Source organism: Photinus pyralis, unplaced genomic scaffold, assembly GCF_008802855.1.
Source record: "Photinus pyralis isolate 1611_PpyrPB1 unplaced genomic scaffold, Ppyr1.3 Ppyr1.4_LG6, whole genome shotgun sequence".
Classification (NCBI taxonomy): Eukaryota; Metazoa; Arthropoda; class Insecta; order Coleoptera; family Lampyridae; genus Photinus; species Photinus pyralis.
The window spans coordinates 26,281,776-26,303,225 of NW_022170663.1; the positions used below are offsets into that span (position 1 = coordinate 26,281,776).

General features: G+C 37.2%; 1 protein-coding gene across 5 annotated transcripts; it reads left to right on the plus strand.

Moving 5' to 3' along the window:
* The first annotated feature begins 9,641 nt into the window (after positions 1 to 9,641).
* Positions 9,642 to 12,130, plus strand: LOC116174087. Of its 5 annotated transcripts, none has more exons than XR_004146033.1 (4): positions 9,644 to 9,716; positions 9,813 to 10,380; positions 10,869 to 11,580; positions 11,637 to 12,130. XR_004146033.1 is itself a non-coding variant. In XM_031491882.1 (3 exons), exons 2-3 carry the CDS (start codon positions 11,507 to 11,509, stop codon positions 12,016 to 12,018), a joined length of 456 nt encoding a protein of 151 aa, XP_031347742.1. In that variant the 5' UTR covers positions 9,642 to 9,716; positions 9,796 to 11,506; the 3' UTR covers positions 12,019 to 12,130. The 5 variants fall into 5 exon arrangements, 3 of the variants coding, with proteins under 3 accessions (XP_031347742.1, XP_031347741.1, XP_031347743.1); XR_004146034.1 differs by having other exon boundaries at positions 9,813 to 9,934; positions 9,988 to 11,580; XM_031491882.1 differs by having other exon boundaries at positions 9,642 to 9,716; positions 9,796 to 11,580.
* Positions 12,131 to 21,450: the final 9,320 nt, after the last annotated feature.

Genomic DNA, 21,450 nt, shown 5'->3' on the forward strand with positions numbered 1-21,450 from the left:
TTGTTTCTTTTCTTAACAAAACGCCTTAGTACCACGAGCAAATCCTGAGTCGATGGTGTACGCTGAAGCAGCTCTTGAGTGCAACCTTTCGAGGGACACCAACCACATCTTGGTTGCCTCAAAACTGGCTATTGAAAGACTACATTCTCGCTATGGCAATGGCGGTGAAAGCTTTGTCTTTCTGTGAAAGCTTCTAATCTGAACGGTTCAGTTGGTATTCCGGATAAGCGTTTTCAGACATATTGCGCATCTCATAATGGATTGGTTGCTTCTTGATCACTTCTTCAGAAAAGAAACTAAAAGGGCGACGAATTAAGATTAATGCAAAACTGTGTCGGACGATGACATTGAAATTTATTAATAAATAACAAACTGTTCTAGTCGATAAGCCCACGTTATCTCTTTGATAGAATAATGAAACCATTGGGCGGCGAATTATAAAAAGTGATATTTTCTAAACATTAGTTCCGCTATCTACAAAGAGCTTTTCCGAAAACTGGCGCATTAAATGACGGCGTAGGAGCGGTAAATAGCGGATGAATATTTATTAATATTTAAATGATTGATATCTTTTAAACTTAAATTTAGGCGCCTTTCTACATAAAAGGCTCGTTAACTCGTACTACCGTTCTGAATCACTTTGGGGTATGGCAAATGACTTCAAATCCAATTAGGTTGCGCTCGGAAGAATTTACGATAATAACCCAAGGAATTGAATGAAGAACCAAGTTCTGAGAATGTAGGGTTTCATTGAAGTCGTAGAGTAGGTGAAGGTTAATTACGAACAATAAAATATGGGCTGGTATAAATAGTGCTTGACGTTAGGAGATTATATTTAGTGTCTGTTGGAGTAAAGAGTGCGTAATTTTCGTGTCTAGCTTTGAATTAATGCAATATTGATGTGAAGGTGGGAGTGGCGGTGCTACTGCCATAACATGTCAAACGCCGCTTTTCTGAGTACACCAACAAAGGCGCGGTCTTCAGACATTCGCAATCGATTTTGAATGTTATATCTACTTTGTGTAGGTAAAATACCTGGAAAATAATGCCAGAACCGTCCACTTCAATGAGTTTCCCTGTATTGATTGGTAGCATAAGAAAGAACAAGGAAAATGACCATGGCTATTGCGGGGCGTTTACGAAACAATTCGAAGATAAAGGTGGTAGGTTAATGAACTTAAACATGTTATCGTTACGACCACTTAGTGGGGATGATTTGAGACACGAGTTGTTGTTTTGTTAAAAGAAGGGAAGGAAAACCGATCAACTGTTGTTTTCACTTTTCATATCCTAATTTGTAATTAACATCTTTATGACTCCGTAATGCAGGAAAATCGATGATCGTCAGGGCTAATTGCATTCCAACAAAAATCGCAATCTTTGACGAAGAGCAAAACGAAATTGCGCACCTAAAACGTCTTATTATATCTAAATCGACGGATATTCTCAGAAATTCGTGAACATCTTCGACGATCTCGAGACATCTAAATGAACTTTGTCAATGCAAAGTGGGAAAGATCAAAGCTACTATAACTTATGTAACTCGAGTAAAATATTAGGACCACTTAATATCTCAGTTGCCTTCAAAGAGCTTCCTCTTTGTCTTATGTGACAGGAATGTAATTATCCACAATTCAGTGTAACTGTGTAAGAAGAAGATCTTTGCCAACTGGTTTAGTAACATGAAGGAGAACTTCGTAAAAAAGTGCAAGCGATACTTGTCAAAATGCAAAATGGCGTCTTTGATATCAAGTTCAAGTTTCTTTTTTGAAAATTACACAACCACACGTCACAAAATCTCGTTTCTTAGTGCTGGTGGTGCATGTAACAGTTTGTTACAATACAGGGATTGAAAACACTCGATCGTGCTATTTAAATTGATCTACTGTAATGGAAAGTTTTCTTTTTTTTTAAATAGTTGACTTACGATTCGACGGCTAGCTGAACTTTACGGAATCCCGTTGCACAGTTTCGTTAGGTGAAGTCTTAACCAATATAATTTCAACTCAGTTAGAACATTTTCAGCACTTAGTGTTGAATTGAAAAGGAGAAAAAATTCCGTTTCCTTCTAACTGGGTAAAACATAAAAAAATATAGTGGGAAAATTCCCTTTCATGAACAAATTCAAACATGTTAAACGTGAACCTACCAAGTTTTTAGGGAAGAATTTTTTTTACTAATTTATGACAAAATTCTGACCCATCAATATTCTTAGAGGAATCGGTATGTATTAACTACAATGAAAAAAAAAGACTTTAGCTATTATTTATACATCACTAAAACTACCTTTCGTGTCGTTCAAGCTTGGAATCATGGACCACCTCCAACGACCTATGAAAAAGCGGACAGTGGATTCGGAGTTGGGACTCGTAACGGAAGTCTTGTTAACTTCGTAGTTCCACATAAAACTGTTATTATGTAATCTAATAATTTCTTCCAGTGATTTGTCCCACTGATCGACTTAATTTCCCCGATTCGACAGAAATTTATATAAAACGCACTTGTCCGTGATTGAATTAACTTCTCTCCTTGCGTTTTCGATATTCCTTTGGTCTACCGCGTAAGTAACTTTTTTTCTTTCTTATCTTTCTTCGCATCTTCATAATAAGTTCTGGGTTCGTGCTCACGAATTCTACTGTAATGAAGCCCCCGGTTTCGTACAGGAATTTTATCTGAATCAATGTACCATTATTAATGAACACCCGGTACTTGGACGAACTCAAACGAGTCCTTCCTTACGATAAATGGTAGTCCCGAACCCATGTATTTCTTTTATAGGAGTTGGGAATAGAAGGTAAAATTAATGACTTTAATTTGTAGCGCCGTTTTCGCACCGATAAGGAATACTGTAACTAATTTGTCGTTTGTAGTTGTTCCCGTAGAGATATGTAAATTTTTCTGCACGCTCGGATTAAACACATACTTAGTCCCTTGGTATATAATCAGACAACCTTCGGCATGGGGATGTAGAGGAAAAATTAATATTTTAGGGTTTCAGCTCCGTCAATTATGTATTAGCCGATTTCAGTTTCCCTGTGTTATTTTAAATCTAGGTCAGAAACCGGAAAGGTCGTCTGATCCCAGAATTCCGGGACGTGATCGGTGTTAATTGAACTACCGAATTTCGGAATTTCAGGCCGGCCATTTGAGTGAGCATAAATACCGGTAGCTAATCAGATGTGTTGCACCAAACCTCGTCCGATAAGAGTGTATCAAATAAAGCGCGCTTAATTGGCATGAGTTTTGGGAATGGTCCCGGATTTTTATGACGACCAGAAGCCGAGAAATTAATGAAAGAAGTTTTAATTTTGAACGTTATCACGTCAGTGCGCCGACCAGCTGGAAAATCCGAGTTCCATTTCTACATTTTGTGGGAATTCCATATAAGGTAACAACATGAATTGTAGATTTTTTCGACATGTTCAATTTTGCGTACCGTTTAACTTCAAGGTAGGCGCTTGATATTTTCATCCAGGTTTTGGTGGTACAGAACATCTCCTGACTACCATGCTTCGGAGGACATGTAAAGCTGGCGGTCCCGGAAGTCATATCACGACCGTCGGCTTTTGATGCAACCTGAAAACGTTTGTACCTAGGGAGTGCCACCTATACGATACGATACGATTATTATGGGATTTGTCTTTGTTTTCTTCCAGTTCGATACCGTTAGTTAAGTTTTGCTTTCGTTCCCGCTTTGAGAAATCGTTTCCGTGTGCTGTAATTCTGTTCTAGATTATTCGCCAGAGACTAACCGGCCGTTCCCTGGAATGCCCGTTGCTTCTGTCTGTTCAATTGAGGATTTCGAAACTGTTCCGAACCCGCCGACGACCAGGGCCAGAAGCAGGGTTTTCGAATCTTCTGGTAGCGCTCGAGTTACCGTGCCGTCCCGCCGATTGTCGCCCTGCCCACCGTTTACTCTGTAAATTCAAATTTGAAGGAGGAAAAGTGTCGTCGAAAGAGCGCACCTCTGGCACTGCAACAAAACCTGTATCTAAGGACCTCACCTCCCTTAGGGACCTAGCTAAGGAGCGCTGGTCTTGACACGGGGACAAAACTATCCTATTGTTGCACTGATTGTTGTGAAGCGGCGTGGTCTGAAGGACCTACGGTTATCATTCCTGGTGGCTTACTTCTCGAGAAGCAAAGAACCACGAAACCCAAGTCTTCCTCGCAACATGGTTCCATAGCTGGACAGTAGCACTCATGTTCGCTCCCTGGTACTTCGAACTATGAGAAAAACGTAAAGTCTAAAACTTCACGAATCGCGAAAGGAGTCAGGGTCAGTTATTTTTAGGGTCAGTTGTCCGTCAAGGTCGAATGTCAATTTTGTAGGATTTTGGTGACGAACCTTCCTGGCCGGGAGGCGTATTGGCATTCTGTACTATTATTCAGAGCAGCTCTGGTCTGATTCGCAGTATACTATGGCTTCACGTTATGCGCAATTTGATAATACATTATATACTGCGATTCAGAGCACCGATATGGTTTAGTGTTTGTTTTATTACTAAAATCAGCTAACCACTTGTCACACCAAACACTGTTAATATCTTCACCCGTTTTTTTTTCGCTTTAAATCCCTGTTCTACTAGTTCCAAATATTCGATTATTGAAAACGTATTCTCGTTACACATTTGAACCAATACCTCTTTATAGATCATTCTAGTCTCGATTTTAGTGCAGTTTGAGAACCTTGATTACACACAAACAACAAAAAATATACTTTTCTTGCAAAGGTAACAATAAAAACATACATCTTGTAAGTGTATGACAATCAAAAACCAAAATTTTCTCCCGCGCGATCTGACGTTCTTTCTGAATCACAGTATAAATTTGCTATATCGCAGTATAATTTGACTCAGGCCCACGCGCTTTATAGAACTCTAAAGTGTAAACCATATCGGTGCTCTGAATCGCAGTATATAATGTATTATCAAATTGCTCTTAACGTGAAGCCATAGTATACTGCGAATCAGACCAGAGCTGCTCTGAATAATAGTACAGAATGCCAATACGCGGCCGGGAGGAATGTTATTTCAAACGGCAGACATAGCTGTAGGTCGGGTGTTCGAACCTGGACCGAGGTAAGATTTTTTTCATCTGTGACAGAGATGTGAATTTCCTTAGATCAGTTTCGAGCGTTCTGCCGGCTACTCCGAATTCAGTTTGCCTAATTCGTAAGGTAAATACCGCAGTCGTATAGAACAACTTAAGACCTCCTGCAGGGGCACCTCTGAAAAACCCAGAACAAGAGAGGGAAAATAAATAAATATATAAATAAAAGTAGTGGTGAATCGCCCCTTATAGTGCCCACCAGGGACGCATCTCCACAACAGTTAACTAATCCTGGGAGAGACGCCACAACTTGTAACATAAGCAAATACTCGCTGGTATAATTGTAGTCACGGATCTGTGTCTCTACCTCATTGATTTGTGAATCAATTTCAGAGAACTTTTCTATAGATTTTTCGCACTTGATATATGTTGCAGTATTCCAGTCTGAAATTGGTTCCCAAATCAATGACGCAGGGGCACAGATCTGTGGCTACAATTATATTGCATATTCTTGAGAGAACGGGATGGGAATCATGGAAGCTGAGCACGGTGACTTGTTTACGTTGGTCATTTGCCGGGTTTGCGAGGTGAGGCGGCGCAGCCGCCGAAACCGAGTGAATGTCCCATCCAAGAAAATGTTTGTGGTAGCACTCTTCCGACTGGTTTTTATGAAATCCTCTTGTATATTTGGTAGGTATGAGAGTAGGTCGTATAGTATATTTCAGAGTCAGACCATTTGGTGATTATATAGTTCGCCGGGTGTACGAGCATATGTCCAAAAAAACAAGATTTCCCAAAAGGCGGTATGAAGATCGCGAGGTTGGTAGAAAAAAAAGCCCGGAAGCCGACCTCTCTCATTACGTACCTCTTTAAATTGTACATCTTGAGAACCGAAGGTCGCATTGGGTTCAGTACATAATTCAAAATATCGTTTTATTGTTATTGTTGTTAATCCGAACAATTCACTAATCTGAACAATCTTTTATCCCAATTAGTTCGGAGTAGCGAGGTTCTAATGTATTCCTGGTATTTTATTTTAGTCTATCAAAAATGCCTGTCTAGCCAGGGACCCGGACCCAAATGAAATATCGGTTCCGGTTTTGTTTATATTTAAGCATTGAATATTTATTATTCAATGATTTAAGCGAAAATATTTATAACGGTTCCGGTCCGGTTTCGGTTCTAAAAAGAAATAACGGTTCGGTTCTGCGCATTTTTTTCGGTCTATAATGGTTATTTTCGGTTCTAGTTTTTCGGAAAGTAATAAAGTATGGCATTAAACAAGTTCATGATAACAACGTGATTTGTTAATTAAAAGGTTGAAGAAAATGTCATGAATACCAAAACGTGACGTATCATCAGTGTAGCTAATTTATAACGACAATGGGAATAAAGGAGGAAGAGGTAAATATGTATTTACACTTAATTTATTACTAAAAAACAGAAAATTTTATTTTCTAAAACCTCGCCCCTCCTTTTTTATTTTTTTAAGTAGTGGCTAACCGCCACCCGTAATGCCTTCAATTTCGACACCTTATTAAAAATTTAGAATCCACAGATGGCAATCATAGAGTAATATTTTATCAATTTTCAGGACGTGGTTGCCGGTGCGTCTTTCAGCTTCCAATAACCTGTTAAGAACCGTAAAAAACCGAAAAGACCCGAAAAAAGTAATTTGGGTTCCGGTTCTCAATACGTTTCCATTTCTGAAGGAATAATGGTTTCGGTTCGGTTTTCGGTCCAGAAGAAAATACTGGTTTCTGTCCGGTTTTCAGTTTTTTTTCGGTCCGGTCCGGGTCCCTGTTGTCTACTTGGGTATATATAGGCTATAATCATGCATTTAGGTGCCAAAAATTGGAATGTCAATCATTTGAAAACTGTACCAACAATTTAGGAATGACCAGATTTTAAAATAACATAGAGGGTTGTCCAGAAAGTAACAGACGTTTGAAATAAAAAATTGTAAAGAAATTCTTTTATTATATATATTATATTGGGAGCAACACTCTTGGGGATATTTATCAACACAGGCGCCATTCAAATTGAGGCACTTATCATAGCGTGGCACAAGTGTTTTGATTTAAACTTTGTATAAATCTGCCGCCTGAGATTTTAACCTGCACTAGGTATCGCAGACATGAAGTTCGGCGTCCCTATCGATGGGTTACGAGCTAGGTTTTCATCGCTAGGAAGAGGTAGAAGTTTTGTTTTTCGACTACAACACCCGCCCGCACACAGTCAATCTTACTGGACACCTCTTGGATGATTTTGGATGGGAGAAACGATCACCCTCCATACAGCTCGGATCTAGCGCCAAACGACTTCCACCTCGCAACACAGCATTTGGCCGAACTTCAAGCCGGCGTTAACCAGTGGTCAAAGTCTCAGGAGCCGGATTTATACAAAGTTAGAATCAAATCACTTGTGCCACGCTATAAGAAGCGTCTCAATATGACTGGCGACTATGTTGAAAAATAGCCTAAGAATTTAGCTTCAAAGCGTATATAATAAAAGTTGTTTGTTACACTTTCTTAAATTTTCTATTTCATAACGTCTGTTACTTTCTGGATAGCTCTCGTCTACAGGTTGATTCAAATTCCATGGGGATCTCAAAAACTGTAAGAGATAGGTAGGTAGTTTAAATTTGATAAAGTTGCGTATTTTGATGCTTAACAAAATTCCGACTACTTTCTGAGATATCCTGAAAAAAGCGAAATTTTGCAAAATCGTTTTTATTGTTTACCGAAGTTATTTAAAAAGATATTATTATATAGCCACTTTTTTAACGCTACAAGATGCTAGTTTTAAATTTTAAGCCCGACGTTTCGTCTCCGTTTAACCATCATCAACTTTGTTTCTTCTTATGGAAGTCATTTTTACTTTTTGTGTCATTTGATAAAGCATTTTTTTCTGATTTCAAAATAATAATAAATAAATCTATAATAAATAAATAATATAGGTAATAACAAATAAAATAAAAAATAAAAAAAGTACACTACCTAAGACAAAGTTTGCCAGGCAAAAAGGAAGATATTTTAACAAAATTTAAAAATCGTGATGTTTACATTTTTAAAATCAGCAAAAAAAGGCTCTATCAAGTGACACAAGAAGTAAAAATAACTTCCATAAGAAAAAACGAAGTTGATAATGGTTAACCGTAGACGAAATGTCAGACTTAGCCCGGTTTCACGAACGATGATTAAGGTTAATCAATGATTAAAAATATTAGAATGTTAGCCACCTTTGATTATACGCTCATTTTTTTCCCATTCTAATATTTTTAATCAGTGATTAACCTTAATCATCTTTTGTGAGACCGGGCATTAAAATTTAAAACTAGCATTTTGTAGAGGGAAAAAAGTGCCTATAATAATGTATCATTTATTTTGAAATATCTTTTTAAAACTTCACTAAAAAATAAATATTTCCGAAAAGTAGTCGGAATTTTTTCAGTTTCAAAACAGCATTTTATTACTTTAAACTACCAACCTATCTCTTACAATTTCCGAGATCCCCATGTAGCCCTCGAATTTGAATCAGCCTGTATCACAGATTTAAGCATATTTAAATCTGTGCCTGTATGTAGGGATTTAATATAATTAATGGGGTCGATTTTGCTGACATTAATAACATTAATTCCACATATAATGGCATCGATGCCTTTAAAGTGGCAACTATTAGGTCTCTCTAGTTCATAACGTACATTACATAAAATGTACATGAAATTTCGACGTATGAAACATAGGAAACTCAAGGGTAACTGATTTTGTGTGCATATACGGGACAGCTTAATCATCATCAGTTGACCCTATTTCATATCACTACATGTTACTTTACGTTTTTATTGCACCTGCAGTAAAAATGCTATATAAAAAGCCTTTTTAGCACATTATTTTCATAATCACGCACGTAAGCGGCTTTGGAATTGTTGTGTTAGCAATTAACAAAAATTAAAAATTGGGTTGCAATTTAATAAGAACGAAATTGGCAAATTTTTGTATTTCATGCATTCCCGGTATATTGAAGTAGTAAACTGCGAAGCAAAGAACATCACCATTTCTATTCGTGCAATAGCAAACGGAAATAGAAATTCAGAAGTGTGCAGATAGCTTCAACCAACATTCGCGACGCTCGGAATAGATGGCGCACTAATCCTCATAATGAAATTACGTTTTCAAAAGCGTATAAATCGAGTAATTTAGGGCAATGTGATGTAAGGTAAATAGTAACGTGCAAGTAAGAATTGCATGTCAAAGGGTATTTACCAACGGATGGCAGGGTGTGCCAGGTCACTTAACTACACCCACGCTTGTTGCAAAATAGCAACAGGGGAATGAATTATAGCAACAATTTCACGATCTGTAGGCACTTACAATCATATTGTGGTTATTAACTATTACAACTGAGGTCGGCTATTTGAGTTCGGCTTCCATCTATCGCAAATAGTTTAATTGGACAGGAAGGAAATGGCGCACGTAAAAATTTTAATTGCGCTTGGTTTACGCGTCGTAAATTCTGAAGAAACGCCTAATTTAATTAAAGTTTGTCCATAAATATGAAAGGTGCGATCTGAAAGTCATTTTGAGGTTCACTTTTTTGCAAAGTTTAATCTCCCGTCGCGTCCTCTTCGACATAGATACCTACGCGTTGTTTAATCTGCAAAAGTAAGTTAAGTAGATAAAAGTAGGTAATTAAAAGAAACCGCTTGTCGATGTGTGGCATGTGTACCTATTTTTTATGAAGTAACGCGTCTGTTACAGCAATAGTAAAAATGTTAATTGGTGACATTGTGAATCCGTCGAGAAATTATGAAAGAAAGAGAAATCCCGTCTGCGATTCTATTCATATGTGGGGGATCTTGTGCTGTCGGTGTTTACTTTTCGTAGTACTTTATAGGAACTAATTGCTGATGTTGCTGAAGATCACTTGTTATAGAGAATCGAGGACGATCTCAGAAACGAGCATCCCGGACTTTCTCAAGCGCATCATAGAAACCCTTATCCGTACTTGATGTCATTGAAAGGATTGAAGAATCTTCCTCGAATTGTACTGGATAATCGGACGCAATAAAGAAAAGTTAAGTTAGAGGAATGTACAAAGTTCATCTTTGCTTATTTCAGGTGTTTTGAGGAGTAGCTTTGCATTAGGTCCCGTCAAATAGGACAATTTTGAGACAATAATTGAATTACTCACAGCCAAAAGAAACGTGATTTTTTAAAAACAAGTTTGCTTTCCGATAGGCAGAATATGCACATATGATATCTGAAGAAGTTTGGTTCAAAAAATTATCTTCCCTCAGATTTTTAAGTAGCTACTTCTTAACGTTAGGTATGTACTGTATGTTTTGGACGGGAGTAAAATCATCTCAATTTTTAACGCCACAGAATATAGATATATATAATAACTTTAAAATACTAGCGTTTATTTTCAATACTTTATAACCCGGAAACGATTGAATTTAGGTACATTATGCTTCCTACAAATTTTGCTTACAATGAAGGGAAGAATCTAAATATCGAATAATGGACAGGGTGTTGCAAAATTATTACTGCCTAATAGACATTACAAGCCTTAATACTATTGTATTTACCTTTTTTCGATACCTTATAATAATAATAATAATAATAATAATAATAATATATATTGACTGCATACTTGTAACAAAAAAATATACATTTGCAGAAGTCACACAATATTGTTGAAATCTAAATCTTCTAAATTTTCAAATTCTGCTACGCTATAAAAGGCATGTTTAATTAATACACATTTAAGAATTTTCCTAAGACTTAGGATTGATAATTTTCTTATACTTACAGGTAATTTATTAAAAAGTATGACAGAAGTGTTGTATATTGTCCCCGGTAATCGACCGTTTACAGACTTATCAGCGACCCTGTATAATACTGATGTTCATAAATCAAACAATCATTATTTTTCTTGTGAGAATTACGTACGTGTAGGTACATAAAAACAAAAATTTGCTGATATACAAGAAGTCAGGTTAAAAAAAACTGATTCAAGAAATTTAAAAAAAGCCAAAGAGAAATTTTGGAAATTTACCAAAGCCGACCAAGTGAATTTCTGAAGAATTTAAAGAACTGGAAGAATTGTAAGAAACGGAAGAATCTGATTAACTTGAAATGACTGATCCAAAAAGGCGGTAACAAATCTAAGGAATTTCAACAAACCAAAAAATTAAGAGAACGAAGTGACGAATGGAAAAGATTCAAAGAAATGGAAAGTGTTGAAGAATTCGAATGATGAATTTGAATACACTGATAAAACGAACCAATCAGGAAATTGGAAAGTTTGTGGTAAAAGTGAAAGTGAAAGGCGACTTTCACACCACCAACCAATCATAGAGCGCGCAGCCCTTAGTGTGAATCTCGTTAGAAAGTATAAAACCTTTTCCACCCCGCACCTTTCATCAATTGCAGTTGTGTAGTGGTGCAGAATGTTTTCGTTAATAGCCTTCTCGTTACCCGCCCTCTGTGTGCTTCCAGTGGAAATGTTGGCTGAAATTTTTCGGTAAGTTTAACATTTTTTATTGTTTTCGTTTTTCTAACTGTATGTTTATGTTGTAGATATTTGGACGACAAGTCGTTGTTGAATGCAGCTTTGGCTAGCAAGTACTTTATGAAGATCTGCAAAGGAGATCCAGTTTTGCGGCGCAGAATTAGAAAGCGCATTGTAGAAGAGAAGAAAATATGGAGGGAGATAGTTACTAATGCAAGAATGGGAGTCGACGTTATACGTGAAGAAACCTCTCAACCGTTTGCTAGAAATGTTAAAAAGGTCGTTGAAATACGCCCGTTGCATTTTAGAAGACCTGCTGAACAGGAAACTTTAAAGGCGGTGCCATTTGAGCTCGGAGTTGTCGGTTCCAGACGCAATGGTGGAGGAAAGCTAAGAGTCAAGAAAAATCACAAAGTTCGTGCTGAACCTTACAATGCTATTAGATGTTAATGCAATTTGCCTTTCATTTTGTAACCATAGTAGATATTACTGCACTATCGGAATTGTTTATAAATATGTTGACAAAAATGTAAAGTTTGCTATAAATAAATTATAAATATCACATTGTTTTTTAGTGGTTTTTAGTTCCTTTCCGTCCGATTATTACTAATGTTTCCAAAGATTTAATCTAATTGTTTATCGCACTCAAGTTCATTTTAGTGCGGTTTCTTGCTTGCGACGAACTTAATAGTAAGTAATGGCATGCACAATTAAGTAAGCATTATCGGAATAATAGTTACAGTTTAATAAATACTATATTACAATACAATACAAATTATACTATGTCCGCGAAACGACTCGAGCACCACCGAGGGTACGGACTTGCCTGTAGTCAAGATCTGCGGTAGCAGCAGTTTCGGAAGTCTCTCGCAAACTCAATCAGAGGAAACGGCAACTCCAGGAGTCCGACGAGTTCGGCAAATGGCGACAGTCACTTAAGAAAAACTAAAACAAGCATTCCCCCGTTTTATAATTAATGGGACAATAAGTAACAATGCATTACAATAATGATATTGAGCAACAGCCATAGATACGGCGTGGTAAACTTAAAGTAAAAGCAAAAATTGAACGGTGTAAATGCAAAATAAATTTACGGAAAATCGCAACTAATTACGATACTTACAACCGTAACTTGCAACGATGCAAAAGGCAGATAGCAAAAAGATTTCTTTTACATTTCGGTAAAACACATAAAGGTAAAAGATCCCCTCTAAATCAAGCTTTTTCCTTTTATAAAATCCGGCAGACAGCGTATTCGGTTCACTACATCCAAAAATTAGAACTTCTTATATAATTGTGCTGCCTGCTGATGTCCAAAAAACCTGTAATTGGTCTCAAAATTCAAAACAGTTAAGAGCGCTTAGTTTGGTACCCCACACCTGTGGAATGATGTTTTCTGCAACACATTTATTTAGCTACACTGTTAATTCCACTTATTTAATTGGCCGGATTGAAATTTCTACAATCGGTAGGCCAATTAGCACCTATTGTTAATTGGAATGTTGGGATCAACCGGCGAGGTCATCTCTCTCAAGCTGCATGGACATGGACTCAGTTTTAATTTTTTCTTTAATTCTCGTTTTAATTTACAAAAACCTGCTAACAATGACTTAACGTGGTAGAAATTCTAAAATATTAATTTTCTCTCTTTTCTAAACGACAAGAGCTTTCGGACGCAACAAAGATAATTAAAATATCTTGACGGGAACGGTGGCAAACAGCGGATTTATTGCGGCTTCGGTTTAGGGTAGAGGCGACTGCACCACAACCCAAGAAATTAAATAAATTACCTTTAACTTCGATCTTCAACTCCTAGACCCGAAACAAATACAACTTAAAGAGCTTCTAGATACCGGGTGTTCAGACGAGCTGGTCGCCCCCACAAATGTACTGTGTGGTCATAACCTCGGGTATGAAACCGTCAAGGGGGAGACAGGTGCTTCGTTACGTTACATATTATTTTGTTTCTTTGATGTTAGAAGTCGTTATCTAAGCACCTTAAGTGTAGAAAGTCAATCACACAGTGGCTTTGATTAATAAATAATAATCATTTGTCTTGAATTCAAACGAATTTTCACATTGTCTTGATGTACATAACATTCTGAATAAATAGGGTCTAAGATTGAACCTTGAGGAACCCAATGTACTAATTTCTTTGGTTGGATACCACCATTAACCAGATGATTCAAATGCACTGGTGTGCCACAGCTTAAGTAACTGCAAGGGGAGGTGTGATATTCACGCCCCATATTCCATAGCAGTACAATTTATCTAACAAGATTGTATGAAAAGAATCAAAGGCGTTGGCGGGTTACAGCTTCTTTGACTTTAGTAGGGTTAGTAGGCGTTAAGAAAAAGTTACTAGACACTGTGCGACGAACTTCGGTAGTTCGCGCAAAAATGTGGTTTGAAAAAATGAACGGTGCAATTTGTTGAAACAAAAAATTAAATGTTAATCGGCCGAAAAATTACACAAAATATTCAATTGCTCACAATCGTATTAGATTTTACTCTACAAATCAAATGCATAAGTACGGGTACGGAATCTCGAGCGCCACCAGGAGGTTGCTGATCCTTGCTCCTACTCAAGGACGGTCGGTTTCGGAAGCTAGGGGACGAAGAGAACGGAAAACTTCAGGCAACGGGTGGCCGGTCACATATAATCTAGCAATCGACCAAAATCCAAATTTGGATACTCAACGTTTTCAAAATGGTAACCGGTTGCCCAAAAAATGGTGGCATGCCCTTCTCCATATGCAATTCCTGCCGAATCTCAAAAACTAATAATCGTGTCTAAAAAATTTGGATAAGAGTAATCAGAACCCATAATTTTGAAAAACTTAAAACAGAATTCAAAGGAATCAAAAAATGTAGTGGGAACTGATTTCCTGAAGGGGAAGTAAGAACAATATGGGGAGAAAGGTTTCTACTGACGTCTAATGATATAAGAAGCACTCTGAGGGGATTTTCACAATTTGAAAAAAAGTTCCCTGAAAAAGTTTTCGACAGAAGGGGAGCGACCCTAAAAACATTTTAAACATCGTGATACATCTTCAAAGGTCACTATTTCTAAGAAAATATGAACATTTGCAAAGCTTCCTCAAAAGGAAAATTGCTAATGTTTCCGACATAGACTACGAAGATGATATCTGATAAAATTATACGCTTTGTAGACAAGAATTTTAAAGAAGATTCCTGAGTAGGAAGGAAATTAATAAGCAATACAGAAAAACTCCGAAGGAGATATCTAAGGATTCGAAGAATATTCCCAACATTTCTAAGGTATTGCAAAAGTTTTGGAAGATTCTCTTAATAAGAGGTGTATGAACTCCCTATTTTAGTATAAGCACAAATTGAATCCAGTTTATGGTCGATGTAATGTAAGAGAACGGGATATAGGTATAGTTAGTCTATTACACTTCCACTAGTGGATTTTCTTGTAGGAAAATCACGATCGCTAGGATTTACTTCAAAATAAAAGGCAAACCGTAATAGATTTGAAAAAATGTATATAAGATAGTATTCTTGATGCATTCATCAAGATATGTGAACTGCTCCTACGATTTTGAAGCAGGCAGGTGTAAAATATTACACTGTATCATGTTCGTGATTAATTTTCAACAATAAGCGCAACTCTTATCTACGAGCGGAGAAAAACATGAGATAAATTTTTACATCCTTTAATTCACTCTAGCAATTTTTCAACTCTATAGCCAAGAAAATTCCATGTTTATACCGTTCAAGCGCGTTTCGTGTTTAAAAGGTGGCGAATCCATAGAAAAGCGAGAAATCGCAGTATCAAATGTTTCGCATTTTAGGAGTGCGCTCAACATAGACATCTTTTAAAAGTCACTTTACTTTACTATGAAAAGAGAGGGGGGGGGGGGGTAACACGTCTGGTAGAGATATATCTGCTGCCGATGTCAAAGTTTATCTCGAAAATGTGGTATCAGGGCAAGGTACCTACAAAGAGAAAATGCAATGTTGCCAAGGATCTATCTAAGAGCTTGATTCTTCTTGCATTATATAGCGTACCATGGGGAACACTTGGCAAGTAACTTAAGTAAGATTGTCCGGCAGATTGTAAGCTGGAATTTGCACTTTCTAAAATGGACTGCTAGTTATTACCGAGCCACTATGTCAATTACCATTTTTTGTTTAATTATTGTAAATTTGAAGGGGCGCATTAACGCCCAATTTTTGTACGGGCCGATCCTGCTATGTTAATAAAGGATGGCGTATTTTATTTTCATTATATCTTTCTGTGTGAACCACCTTGTATGACCCACTCAAAATCACAAAATACTAAAATGTTACGCAGAATTTCAGACCCTTAAAAAAATAATTGAAACGTAACCCCGCTATTCGTAATTGAAAATGAAGCATTTTTAAAATCACACACGGCTTGCCAAAATTACACGAGACTCTAAATTTATTGCATTCGTAAACACACCTCACAACATTTAAAAGCAATTACAAATATATTAAATCTAAAATCGACCTCCATTTTCCCCAATACTATCTAAATTAAATCTAATCTAAACAAATTTAATGTTAATCAATTAGCACATACGACAATTAAAAAGCGCTTACCTTTCAAACACTTGCACGATCTTGGCGTTTGTGGTCTTCTTTTTGTTGAATTCAAACGGTATTTTGTTAATTGCTGATTCTGATGATGATCTTCAATGCACTTTATCCCAAAAAACGGCGTAAGTCGACCTTCAATTATAACGACGAATTTGTCTGACGCGAAACTATGAAAATTTGATAAAATCTTGAGCTCTTGAATTGTATCATAATTTGATTACAAACAAATTGATGATCTCATTATAAAATTACTTAGGTTTTCATACGAATTCTAAAGCAGTCAGTAATCATTTGATGATTTCCAAATAATACCTTTTGGGGTGCGTCGGCGAAGGCATTTTAAATTGATAAAGAACGTCCGCTTTACCTTCAAATCTCCCGGGAAATAAAATAATTACACGAAGGGGAAGTTCTTAATTTCGCTTGTACGTTTCCCAGACTCTCCTCACCCTCTCCTCAAACGTAATTCCTTTGAGAAGCTCGATCGTGAACTTACGTGGCGGTTTAAAACCATTTGCGTTCGAGGGGCGTTTATATGATTAAATTACGTAAATGCAACCTAAACTGATGCATCGATAGGTCAGTTCGGAGTCATTCGAAAAGGTACTAAAGATTAATTAGGGCGATTGTCATTTTTAATTAAGCGTTATCGACGCCGAGCGTGCGATTTCTCTCCCATTTTAGTAGTTTTCGTGGCTTATTATCTCGACGGTGCACAAGGGTTTAGCTGTCATATGTCGGTGTTTGCGCTATAACAAACTTAATTGGTATTCCAGCATTACGAAAACGTTGTAAGGGCGTAGTTTTCGAAAACTTATTGTCGATGCACGACGTAGCAATTTTCATATACAAACAGGGGTGAAGGTGTAGGTACAATGCGAAATAAGGGCGTTGCAGTGTGACTTTACACAACTGTCACCTATGTTTGCACAAGAAACGAAATTGCTTGGGCAGTAAGTGTACATTGCACAGCGCAGCTGCCGGTCAAGCTGGCAAGTTAGCGAAAAAGTATTGCGGGAGTGAAAAATGCTGTCAAATGTACAAGAAGTGCTTTTTTGTTGCTTTTAATAACTTTAGTCTGCACAGTGTAGATTGAGCTTAAAACGTATAAACTTCAAAACTCCAGACAAAAACTGACAAACAAAAATGCGGTTCTAAAAACCACAATATTGATTTAAAGATTTCCATTTTATTTCATGGGTTTGGTTTTTACCTATAAAAGTTTGAGAATTACCTTTTATCGAACAACGTTAGTACCCCTTTATTTCTAGAGATAGATAAGAGACATTCTTAAGTACCCCTATTTGAATAACCATGAACATAATATACACTTGACTTTTCTCACCATAAGATACACTTTACGTCTAATAAATTCGAATCTGTTTACAGGGAAATTCAATAATTGCAACCCGCTAGTTCAAAGGTGATATTTTTATTCTTACGCAAGAATGTTTCTGACTACAAGTTAATCCCTTTTCCTTAATTACTTTTGAATTTAAATTTTGATTTTCAGTAAGACTCATATGCAATTTCACCTTCAACTTGTGCCGTTTGGAAACCATTTATTATACTGTATATTTTTGAATTAAATTGCCATCGATTTTCGTTATTCTTCAAATACCGTTATTATTTATGACCAACCCATTTCTTTACCCTTTTCACTTTGACAAGGATCTTTTAGTCGGACTCGTGCAAAGAATCTTAAAAACCCTGGCATGGGTTTAAAAGTTCTATAACAATAATAACATACTCTAAAACACCCTATAGAGATCTGGAATATTGTGGCAAGCTCACAGTGCCTGTTAGTGTTTTCCAAAGCATCTTAAACGTGTCCAGCAAATACCAAAAAATGTGCCGAGTTGGAAGTGCCTTGACAACCATAGACATCGCCTAAAGAAGTGGACCTAGATGCTTCTGGAAAGACACTTTTCTTCTGGATAGGGAATAGTAGGAGCTATTTGTTAATTTACAGATCTATTGTGTAAATCTACCAATTTTTCTGGGAATTCCGAGGAGTTGCCAGATGTTTCTGGAAATGTATGTACATGAAGAAGTAGATGACAAATTTCGTCTCGGTTATTACTACATATCCCCTGGTGGAGTTTTATGGTGTTTTCTTACGAAAATCGCGTTCGTTTGATTTGAAAGCGAAAAATGAATAAATGGGCTGCCGCGTAGGGGATCTCACTTAAACCGTGCACTAAAAGCGAAAAAGCATACACCAATTTAAATGCATATGACTCCTAAACGGTTTAAGATAGACACATGCTGTTGCAGGTTTTTTGTGGGAACTTTTAACAATTTATTTTCTATTTGCTCATGTTTTTTCGGCTGAAAAAACTGTATTCACTTTGTAATAATTATACTAAAGATAGGGAATCTATCATACACCTCTATTATTTTATATCGTAGTTTGAGCCAGTCCCAGGTTTGTTTGTGTTTTGCTTTATGACAAATCGCAATTTGTGTTTTTATTGATCTATTAATAAAACAAAGCCAATAACAAAGAACATATTACATTTGCTTCAAAAATTTTCGATTTGTTCTACACTACATGCTTCCTATCAAAAAGTAGCTTTTAATCTCACTTTAGCCGATTGGCTGCCTGGCTGGTTGGCTGGCAAGAAATGCAGGCCCGTAGAATAACGCTTGTAGAAAGACGAGGAGTGTATATGTACCTACCGGCGCCGTGTAATTAAAAACTTTAGGGATAGGGCGACATCTGGGCGCCATCTTCGGGCGTGTTATACTAATGTGGTGATTTTTCAGTTTTTTCCTATCTTCTTCTACAGTTGCGTTCCGATTGTTTTCAAATGGGTGTCGTCGGAAAGATTTTGTAAACGCGCACAACTCCAGCGCGAAGGATTTTTTTCTTAGGAGTAAAACTAACCACCTTTCGCAAGGCGCACGTCATCGAGGGGTAGGACTTCAGGCCCGCAAAAGTTTCTTAAAGCTCGAATCGCGGTCTCTCTTTCTCGTGTTTCGAGCTATGAGAAGTGCCCTAAAAATTGAGTACTATTTTGTGAAGGCGAAATCCGCCAAAATGCGAATTGCCGGAAGCGGACACCGACTAAGGGAATGCGGTAGCCACCGATAAGCTCTTATTGATGGTGGAGTCAAAACTTCAGTCGCGAATTGCGGGTGAATGGGTACCGACTAAGGGAATATGGTAGTCTCCGACACGATCTTACTGATGGTGGTGTCAAAACATCAAACGCGAACTGTAACTGTCCACAGACGCTCACGGTTCATTCACTCATCGCGGTACTTCCAAACAGCTAGATATTTCGATGTTATCACTGAAGTACGACCCGCAGAAAAAAATATTTTTGATCACCTCATCTTAATCATCAATTTTGACCGTTCGCTAAAAACGATGGACCATGGAAGGCCGTTAACGGATTTTATTTGATTTGAGTTTACTTAAATTTTTACGATGTTGTATGTGAGTGAGTGGTCCTTAAATATGATCCTCACTTTTAAATGCGTGTGAAAACTCGACGCGTTAGTAAGTGGTGGAACATGATGCGAGTAGAGATTACAGGGAGATTTTGTTTATTTTCTAGTTGCTGCTATTGATGATCCTGCGTAGCTATGTCGACAGGAGTTCACTCTACGTGGAGAAAATTTATAATTGTCGAGCATTCTGGTTGGACGGAGAAATTAGTTTTTATTGGTGGAAAAAGTTGCGTCCCGGAAAGGTTGTTACTGCAAAAAATAGAGTAGGGGTACGTTGGTTATTCGTGTCGAACCGTGAGGGAATTAGCATCGAACCAAGAGAGCGTTTACATTGAGCCGAAAAGTTAAGTCGACCAGCTCTAAGTTAGCACCGAGTGGTTTTATATTTTATGAAGGAATGGTTTTGACCTTCGAGAAGATTCGCATCAAATCGCGATAGACAATTAGCGCGAAACTGGCAGCGAAGTTAAGTCTGTAAATCATCGTGCTTTTTTATCTATTGGTGTTACACTCTAATAATCGAGATTTGAGTGAGCCTATAGTAGCAAAGTTTAAATACGTGTAAAACAAACGCGTAAAATTGTGAATTGAACATAAACGGAATTTTTAAACGCGAATTAAAGGTTTTAGTGATCTTTATCCACAAAGGATAATTTACAGTTGGGAAAGTATTACGGTAAATACGAACAATAGTAGAAATTAAAACTACGTGATCGCAAATAAAGTTTATTTGCAAGACAGGGAATGTTATGTAACGAAGCACCCGTTTTCGTACAGGAATTATATTATTACATTGATGGAAGCTACGAACTCAAACGGGTGCTTCTTTACGAGAAATTGTAGTTCCAGACTTATTTATATATTTTCTAGGAGTTAGAAATAGAAGGTAAACGTAATTGCTTTAATTTGTAGCATCGTTTTAGCCGCCGATAAGGAAATCAAGTTACTGTAACTAATTTGCCGTTTGTAGCCGTTCCCGTAGATACTTTAATTATCTTTTCAGCATCCGAGAGCTGTCTTTTTTAGATTGAAAGAGGAGGGCAACTTAATATTGCATGATTTAAGCTCCGTTAATTAATTGTAATTAAATTTGTTCCTTATATATATTATGAAGTCACACTACGGAATATACAAAAGCTAGCCTTAAGGTACAGTAACTATATAAAGACAAGGTATAAGGTTCGGGAATGACTAGTTGTAAATGTATCGTGGGTTGGATTGGTAGAGCAGCCTACTCATAAACAAAGATACATTCATCACCTTTGTTTTAAGGTTAATTTCCAGAAATCCAGTGTATTTAGCTAAAACATGGCGGACTACCAATAGAAAATAACGCCACCGTATGTCCACACTGTTCTGAGTGTCCAGTTTGTGTGTTCGGGCAAAAATGGCGTCAACAGATGATGCTCTTGCTGTTGTTTGTTTATTCTTAACAACCGAAAGTATTAACAAAATTGAAGCTAATCTCTGAACCGAGCTTAAATCCTTCTTGATTTTTTGCATGGGCCATGATTTTACGTGAAAACTTGATTTAATCAAACACGACAGGTGTAACTAGAGTAGGTGCAACTGAATCGCCTCGAGGCCTATCTCCCACCCCTTCACAATTGGCCTGCGATAAGCAGAGGCAAGACGTAGGAGATTTTTTATTATAATTTCCAGCCTCCGTGCGTCAGATCCGCAGGAATACATCAACAGATCCTTGAGGTCTTGCACCTGGAGACATGTCTTCGGTTTTTCCGTTGAGTATGGAGCCACCTGAGAGTTCCCAACTTAATCTTACTTATCATGTGTGGTGTCTCTGCTTCCATTTTCCTTTGAATTGTTCTAATA